Genomic DNA, 9,761 nt, shown 5'->3' with positions numbered 1-9,761 from the left:
AGCCCACCTCCATTTGCACACTTCAATCAACAAGTCCACACAGTAAGAGAAAAGACACAAGGAAGTACTTTAGCTACAAAAACAGACCATCAGGGTGTCTAGCTATGAAAAATGACTACATTTCCCTTCCTCCCATAAATGAAGGTATGGCCTTGTAACTCATCAGTTCCACATGAGTTACTTCCATAGAATTTATATGTTCTGCGAACACTTGGATCTCAAAACCTTGTATCTGTTTTTCTCTTGCCAGAAGATGAACCTAATCAAGACTCGGTTTCAGACAGGTAGCCATGTCCACTCCTCTAGGCTCTGGTAGCACTGTTAATTGGAAAAAGCCTAAACCATTTACTGGAGCAAAGAGATCCTATTTGCCATGACTAAACACCTATGTTGCTGAACTTTCTTTGGACTGCAACTCTCTCCAAAAATGACATGGAGACTTTTTATTACTAATAAAAGCTTGGCCTTAGCCTAGGCTTGTTTCTAATTAGCTCTTAAGACTAAAATTAACCCATTTATATTAATCTACTTTCTGTCAGTTGGCTCTTTACCTCTCTTCCATACTGTGCATCTGACATCTTCTACCTCTTTCTGGCAAATCTCTGCCCCTCATATTCTTCTCTAGCATTCCTTTCCTTCCCCGAAAGCCACGCCTATCTTCTCCTATCTTAGCTATTTCCCATTTGTCTCTTTGTTAAACCAATTAGAAAGTACCTTAGGAGTGTGAGGTACAACCTAGACATCTTCACACAGTGTGATCAAATATCCCACAACACAGTTAGATGAGCAAGAACAAATTTCTGTTGAGGCATGTAATGGTACCTTTCTAATCTCAACACTGCAGAGGCTGAGGGAGGAAGAAAGCTGCAAGTCCAAGACCAGCATGGGCTACCACCATGTGAGTTCTAAGCCATCCCAAGCTACAATGAGAGTGTTCAAAACAGCAATGTAAATTACATTGAAAATGGTAGTAATAACATCAACATCTATATTTTAGGTCTCACTTTATTATTATTATTATTATTATTATTATTATTATTATTATTATTATTATTACTACTATCACTACTACTAATCTCATTTATGTTTTAGATTTTAGTTTTTGTTTTTGAGGAGGGTTTTCATTCATATTTTTGATACAGGGTCTCTCTATGTGGGTCCTTGATCTTAATATGTAGAATATCCTGGCCATAGAATTCTGTCTGCCTCTATCGCCTCAGTGATAATTTAAAGTTATGCACCAACATGTCCAGCTTTCTTTCTCCTCATTATAATAGTGTAGCCCGTGTGTAACTAATATATCGGTAAATTCCATATGTGTTCATAATTTGTGTAGTATTCTCAACTGGTAAGAACTTAAGCATCATATATTAACAGTCACTTCCAGCATTTGGCATGCTAGTGTTATTTAGTGCAGCAAAACTACAAACAGATCAAACTTAATATGAAAAGAATAAGTACCTTGCTCTATCTTAATGCACTGGAATACTATATACCAGAGAATAATTGATGTAGCAATGAAGCTATTATTACTGCTATTCATTAAGTATTAATAATACATTTTATATATTACATTGTATTTATTATATTTAATATAATATTGTACTTCTATTTTACCCTATTTTTATTATGTAAATATTATGTAGGATTATTAATCAGAAAACAAAGTCATGTGCAAACATGGCCACCCAGTATCAGAGAAAACACTTTCAGTGTTGTACCTTGGACTTGAATAAAAATTTATGACCCAGAATAAAGTCTAGCACATGAAGAGTCTATGAATATAGAGAAAAGAGTCAGTGGTTAAGAGTATTCATTATTCTCACAGAGGTCCTTGATTAGATTCCTAGAATCAACATTGCCCTACCTACAGCTCATATTCAAAAAGATCCAGTGCCGTCTTATGGCAGTCACTTCAAGCAAGGAACACACAGACAGGCAAAACAAACATCAGTACACATAAAAGAAAATAAAGATATCTATATTTTGTTTCTGAAAAGAGAGTGTTTATTGCACTTTTGATAAATTGTTCCTTCAGGTCCATTTTACAGAACCCACACTGGATGACCTGTGACTCCAGTTCCAGGTTATCTGACTCCCTCTTATGGCTTATGTTGGCACCATCATCCATGTGGTGCACATACACTCAATGCAAGCACACACATAGATAGATAGATAGATAGATAGATAGATAGATAGATAGATAGATAGATAGATAGATAGATGGATGGATGGATGGATGGATGGATGGATGGATGGATGGATGGATGGATGGATGGGTGGGTGGGTGGGTGGGTGGGTGGGTGGGTGGGTGGGTGGGTGGGTGGGTGGGTAGATAGATAGATAGATAGATAGATAGATAGATAGATAGATAATAAATATTTCTATAAAGAGTTTGGTATCTGACCTTTGTGTACATAGAATTTCTGTTTCTAACTCCTGGTGCAGGACAATTGTCTATATTTTGTCAATTATGTTTTAAGTAAATGCTGATTGGCCAGTAGCCAGGCAAGAAATAGAGGTGGGGCAATATGAACAGGAGAATTCTGGGAAGGAGGAAGCCCATCCCTCCCCAGTACTGTCTAAACACTGAAGAAGCAAGAAGTGACTACACCACTGAAAAAGGTATTGAGCCATGTGGCTAATGCAGATAAGAATAAAGGGCTAATATACATTATAAGAGTTAATAAGAAGCCTGAGCTAGTGGGCCAATTAGTTTATAGTTAATGTAGACCTATGTGTGATTTCTTTGGGACTTAATGACTGTGGGAATTGAGCAGGACAGAAACCACAGTCAACAAATGGCACCCATGTGGACAACGGCATCCACATAAAACCTGAGAGAGCTTGGGAAATTCTAGCTTGGGTAATTCTAGACAGAAAAGAATAGAGTCCTCCCACTGCTGCTGGCTCTTTGTCTCCTGGGTTCAGGAAAGACCAGCTAACCCTGATGCACTGCTGAGGAGCTCTTCCCAGAGAGATCCTTCATCTGGCAATGGATGGAGATAGAGACGGGGACCCACGTTGGAACACTGGACTTAACTCCCTAGGTCCAAGCGAGAAGCAGAAGGAAGAAGAACGTGAGCAGGGAGGGCAAGACCAGAGGGAACCTTCATCCGGCGATGGATGGCGATGGCAGACGGAGACCCACATTGGAGCACCGGACTGAGCCCCCCAAGGTCCAAAGAAGGAGCAGAAGGAGGAAGAACATGAAAAAGGAAATCAGAACCGCAAGGGGAGCGATCACCCACTGATACAAGGGAACTGATCTAATGAGAGTTCACCAAGGCCAGTTGACTGAGACTGAAGGAGCGCTTGTTCCAACCAGATTCTCTGGAGGAGGCTGGATTCCCTGAATGTGGCTGACCCGAAATCTTTCTAAAAAGCCATTGACAATGACTCTGGGACTTGTTTCCTCTGCATATTCTGGATTTTTGGGGATCCAGTCTGTTTGGATACTCACCTTCCTGGACCTGGAGGGAGCGGGGAGGAACTTGAACTACCCACAGGGCAGGAAACCCGGACTGCTCTTAGGGATGGAGAGGGAAGAGGAGAGGGAGTGGGGGGAGTGGGAGGGTGTTGGGAGGAGGGGCGAAAATGGAAACTTTTATATTTTAATAAACTTTAAAAAAAAAGAATAAAGAATAGAGTTAAGCCTGGCTTCTTGGTATCAGCAATTTCTCGAATCTGCTCTGCTTGCTAGAGGCAAGCGCTCTCATTTAAGAGCGGCTTCCTGACTCAGCTTTAGCTGCAAAATCCTGCAGCTCTTTAAGAGTTTCTGCCACAGAATACTTAAATGGTGCTGATAAAAGCTGACCACATGCTTTTTGGTTTTCAGCAATAGCAGGAGAAAAGCTGCACTGTTTCCCTGCACTGCTTCCCTTGCTGGCAAACTTTCAGAATAAGGGAGGCAACATCAGCGATGTCTAAGTGCAGAGAGCTGATGGAGTCTGTAACAAAAATCAAATCAAAACAAAACAAAAACATAGCAAAGAGTATAGGAGAATGAATACAACTGTATTTTTTTTCAACAAAGCACACAATTTTAATTAGCTATACAAATGGCCCAATCTAGATCCTGCTTGTGGTGCACGCCTTTATTTCCAGTACTCAGAAAGCAGAAAGAGGTGGATCTCTGTGAGCTGAAGACCAACCTGGTCTACAGAGTGAGTTCCAGGACAGCCAGGGCTATACAAGGAAATCCTGTCTCAAAAGAAAACAAAACAAATTTTGAAAAATCGATTTAAAAAAAAAAAGACCCACTCTGTAGTTTCTCATGAAATCTCAACACACATTGATAATTTCTGCTCATATTTCACCCAGAACACACACAAAGTAGCCTAGAAGAAAGGTAACATGGCAAGAGTTTATGGTGTGCTGGGGGCAATTAGGGTTGAGTTCAGAATTAGGGTTACAGATGTGGGTCAACAATAGGGGCTCAGATTGCAAAGTTGAGGTGCTGCCTGTACCCAGACATCCCTAGGAGCAGTGGAGTGGGAAATACCTCTCTCTGTCTGTGTCAAATAGTGCATGTGGGAGGAGGGAGGGGACCTAGGAGACTTTTGAGAAAGTCCTGGGTAAGGAGAAGACTCAGGCAAGGGGACCACAGGAGTGACTACACTTCATTAACAATGACATCACAATGCAGAACCTTGCAAGCAGGCAGCCAAAGGTTCAGAGACAGCCCAGCAGGCTCACTTGTCTTGAGACAGTAGAGAAAGCAGGATGCTGTCATGCTGTTTGGGGATTATTGGAGACTCAGTTCAAACATGTTTCAAACATGTTCGCACGAGCATGTTTGAAACACCTTCTGTGTGCAGGTGAACTAATAATCCAAGAGCAGACAGAACTTCCAGGCTCTGGACTTTGATTCTGCTCCAGGAATCAGCAGGCCCCCTAGAAGGCTTTTAGGTGGGGACCTGGGACTCTACAGGTGACATCCCTCCTGGTCTCCTCCAGGTATGGAAACTTCCGCCGTGACTGCGAAGAGGATGAGGAAGTGAGGAAGGAAGTGGGCTTGACAACAAGAGAGAGAGAGGTCCTGGCTCTGTAGAGCGGGCGAGTGGGCTCATTTGGGTTCTAAGGGTAAGGGGTGGCCGAGGCTTGGGTCTCACACTCCTGGTTTCTATACCATACCGAGGTCTAAGCATTGCCTGGGGGATAACAAGAACTGCATGGGCAGGGTCCTTAGAAGTGGGGATATGAGGAAAGTCCTGTGAAACTCTCCCCTCATCTCAGTCCTTGTCGGGAAGGCTTGGTCAGCTGTGCTCCATTAGAGTCAAGCAAGGGGTGTGTGGATCTCCCTGCTCCCATGGAACTCATAGCCCTGCCCATTGTACTCATATGTGTAAGGGCTGGATGTCTTCTACCTGCAGTCTCACATGAACGGAGTCTGTAAAGGGTGGCAAAGGAAAGTCCAGGCCAGAATCAGGCTTCCTGGTGAAAGATGGAGCCAGAGTGTGCCAATCCAAAACAGTAGGAGTGGTGGACTGGCTGTGACAAAATAGTACAGGAAATTCAAGATGGTGAAAGCATTTGTTGAAATTGGAGATTTACTTCTAGCCCTAGAAAGAGCTGGATTAGAGGGCAAGGTCTCAGATTTGAGGCTGTTTCCAACAACTATGGAAGACTGCAGGGCACCATGTCCCTGGGGAGAGCAGAGGCCCTGGACAGACATGCTTACCTCTTCCAGTGCACAAATCATGTCATGGATAGGCATGGCTCTGAGCCCTAGGGTCTAGAGACTGCTTTGGTTGGACGGGTCCTGGAGCAGATAGGACTAGCAGCCCTTCCCTCCTCCCCTCGGCTGCTGAGTGCCTCTGCACTCACCATTGCAGGTCTCAGGCAAAAGGACTTTGACTTTTCTCCCTCAAGGAATCTAAGCCCACACACTTATAAGTTCTTGTATAAAGTCACACACGTGCACCAGGTGACCACTCCTGGTCCCCCCGCCCGCAACTTTGTTTGACTAGGGGGCAAAGGTGGTGTGCGGGAACTTCTGCTTTTAAGGGGTTCTGCTGAGACTCTGCGGTCTTCCCGCAGCTGCTTCTTAATATGGGGACACAAAGATGGTCACCTTCCGGATGGTATGACATCTAGATCATCCCGAGTAGCTCATAGCATTTATGAGAGGACCTCAAGTCCTAGGGATGGAGGCTTGGTTTAATGCTATGCTCTTAGTTCTGGAATCTTGATTGTTTGCAGGCTCTGTTGGAGGTAACCCTGAGCTGGGCGTTGCGGTGCGTTGTGTCATCCTAGAACTTGGGAGGCTACAGCAGAAGGATCAGGAGCTCAAGGCCTTGTGATCAGTTCAAGGCCAGTTTAGGCTGCTTGAGACCCTTCATCCAAGTAAGTGTTTACCCACTGTGAAGCCACATCATCCCTGCAAACAAGTATCCCTGTTATGTATGATCAGGGCTTGCCTCCTAATTTCCCCATTCTCAACTATCCTGGTTTAGGAAAGTTATCCCCTGCTCTGCTCTGACATTAGAACTGGACAACCCCAGCCTGGGTGTAGGTTTCTTTCTGTTTGAGACAAGGGCTGGTTATATTGCCCAGGATGCCTCAAATTATCCTCTAAACATAATCTTCATCATCACATTCCTCTTGTCCTTGAAGGTACCAGGGAGGCACGTGGTCCACAGATATACATTCACACAAAAAACTCATAGACATAAAAAGCAAAAAATTAAATTAAAAAAGAAATTGGAGGACAAATGAATAAAGCTCGAAGAGTCAGGCATGGTGGCCCACATCTTTATTCCCAGCACTGGGGATGCCAAGGCAGACTGATGTCTGTGAGTTTGAGGTCAGTCTGGTCCACACAGTGCATTACAGGAGCTATGGTGAAAGATCCTATGTCAAACAAAACAAAACAAACAAACGAGTTAAAAGAACAAACATGTACCTTTATTTTTTATGAGCTGTAGTTTCCAGGAAGGCTGAGGAGATGGTTAGAGCAACATCTCTGTGTCCTCCTGCTTCAGCCTCTGAAATGCTGACTAGAGGTATGCCTCCAACCCCACCCCTGCTGTGGGTGTACAGCCAAGGGGATCAGATCCAGGACCTCTGGCATGCTAGGTCAGTCTCTGTGAACTGAGCAAATCCCTCAGCTCTATCATAGCTCTAAATTCTTTAATATACTCAATGATGTCAAATAACGATGTTTTGTGAGGAAGTTATTTTGATGCATGGGCATTGTTCATGACATACCCAAACTCCAGAATTTTAACTAATTTGCAAATAATTTGAATTTAAGTTTTGACACAGTAGTCTCCCATAAGTAGGTTATATTATTCTTATTGATTTAAAGCTGATTTTTTGTATTCACATTCTTAATAATTTTAAAATAGAAAATTCATGGTAAAGCAAATAGTCAAATAGTAGGTGTAATAGTTTAAGAGTTTCAATTCTTTTGGTTAAAGGATGAAACTAAAATATGGGAACTTTTTAATGCAACAAGAAAGTATAAACAAAATTATAAAGCATGCTAGGGTCCCACTCCTGGATGCCAGAGCAAAGGGCAGGTTATATGTGCATATGGTAAGCAATGCTAAAAGCATTCCAGGAGAAAGTACAAAAATGAGATCTCTATGACCTGACAGAATATAGAGACAAATACTGTTACTTCTGTTACTGGGAGCATTGCCCAGGAAGCAATGGGAAGGTGTTTATGTTTGTAGACAGGCTCCTCAGCAAATCTAGGGGTCCCATTCAATGTCTTGTCCTTGTAGTTTTTCCACCTTAGTATCTGGCCATTGCAAATGACTACTGCCCTATTGGCACAAGGAGATACCACAGCGCAGATAGCTCCTGTAGAAGGAAATGAGACGATGTAATGGAGCCCTGCCTTCCTCCTTTAGCTCCCTTGATCAGTCTTCTGATTCTGTTGATCATTCAGAAGATGAAAAGTTCTCTGCTAACCATCCATTTCTCTGCATCCCTACAGTTGGTGTTTCTGCACTAACCCTAGGACTCAGCTCAAAAGCAAGAGGATCTTGAGCCATACCTATCTGTGGCACTTTGAAGTACCAGTACATTTCTAACCCTTTAGGCTCAGAGTTGATGATAATTTTTCTAAGAGGGGAATATGGGGAGAATAGGAGACTATTCTGTATTAGGTACTTACTGATTTTAAACAAGCCATCTCCACGTACAGAGCTACATCTCCATGTATGATGGGATTGTTGAGAGGGATAGCTGAAATAGAGCAACTGATCCCCCATGACTTGTTTAAACCTGCTGAATTCCTTCATTTCAGGATTTGGTGACATGAAAAGGTGGGCTTTCAATCTGATCTCAGATATTATAGAAAAGCTGGCCTTTGACAATGTTAGCAGAGAATGTCAATAGACTCCACCCACAGTTCAAACAACTAAAGGCATTTGAGATTACATAGGAGCCTGCAGCAACATTGGTCTCCAAGCCTGCTTGCTCTGATACAGGACAGCCTTTGTGTTCTTGGGCCTCCTTGCTTTATGCCTATTGTCTGTCTTTGCTTCTGCCTTACCAAGCATGAACACCCTTGCTTTTGTTTCTACTTTTTAATTGTAAAGACACAGATGTCATCACTTTCTGGGTTCTTAGATGTTTCTTTTGAAAGCCCGTTGGGTACAGATAATATTTAAAAAGTATACAGGCACATGCCATTTTAGTTCTCTGAAAAGCTGACTCTCAGATGGGAGTAGCCCAACTACTTCAGACCCTAGCACGCTTGTCTCAGGTTTCTTTCCAAACGCCATGACTCAGGCTGTCCCTCTGACTCAGTGACAGGAACAGATGGAGAGATAGACAGACAGACAGACAGACAGACAGACAGAGAGGTGAGCATAAAAAGAGATAACGGGAAGAATTAATACATGGCTACCGTGTTAGGAGAAAATGAAGGAACTTTAAACAAAACACGAGCTGCTACTAATTATTTACTGGTAAAACACGGTGCTGATTTGGAGCGAGTAGATGTTATATACTGTGGTTGTTGAAATTTAATTTGCTCCCATAAGCTCAGAGGGAGAGGCATTATCAGGAGGTATGTCATTGTTGGAGTAGGTGTGGCCTTGTTGGAGGAAGTGCATCACAGTGTGGTAGGCTTTGAGGTCTCATATGTGCTCAAGCCTCATCCAGTGCATCAGTTCACTTCCTCTTCCCTGCCAATGAAGATGCAGGATTCTCAACTACAGCACCATGTCTACTTGCTCGCATCATGTCCCACCATGGTGATAATGGACTAAACCTCTAAAACTGTAAGCCACCCCATCAAATGTCTTCCTTTATAGGAGTTGCTCTGGTCATGGTTTCTCTTCACAGCAATAGAGACCCTAAGACATATACTGACATCTCTCTAGCAATGGATGTGATCAGTAGGGTGTTGACACCTTCTCCACACTGTGGGCAGATTCTGATGCAGTTCAGGTTCAGGTTCAGTGAGTTCATCTTCATATCTTCATCTGTTTTTGACTTTTCCTGGGAAGACACAAAACAAACATCCATTCACCCTGGGCAGTGCACCAACAACAGACCAAAGTCCAACGTGATGAATAAATGAGATTACATATTAGGATAACTTACAGAAGCCTGAGCAATGAGTGACTTGCATAAGCATGGACAACTCAAAGGCAGATGTGCCACTGGCAAGACCATACCAGTATAGGGGATAGCTTACAAAAGCTACAGCCCCAGATTTTTCTGAGTAACCCACAACCAGCTTATCAGATCAGTTTCCTCCAGACATCTCAACTGCTCAACCTCCTCTAATTAGTGTT

General features: G+C 42.9%; 1 protein-coding gene across 2 annotated transcripts in view; it reads right to left on the bottom strand.

Moving 5' to 3' along the window:
- Nucleotides 1-6,887: 6,887 nt before the first annotated feature.
- LOC125400577 (uncharacterized) overlaps nt 6,888-9,761 on the bottom strand; it is a 42,250-nt gene continuing 39,376 nt past the window's right edge. For both annotated transcript variants that reach the window (XM_087900213.1, XM_087900214.1), the window contains one exon: nt 6,888-9,462. Coding sequence is in view for 1 of the 2 variants with exons in the window: in XM_087900214.1 (XP_087756340.1) it covers nt 9,443-9,462 (20 nt within the window). In the remaining variant the exon portion in view is untranslated. The remainder of the gene's footprint in view (nt 9,463-9,761) is intronic.

The sequence above is a fragment of the Myodes glareolus genome, chromosome 22 (genome assembly GCF_982192425.1).
Source record: "Myodes glareolus chromosome 22, mMyoGla1.1, whole genome shotgun sequence".
NCBI classification, from domain to species: domain Eukaryota; kingdom Metazoa; phylum Chordata; class Mammalia; order Rodentia; family Cricetidae; genus Myodes; species Myodes glareolus.
The sequence above is the reverse complement of the archived record's forward strand: the minus strand, read 5'-3'. Positions and strand labels throughout refer to the sequence as shown.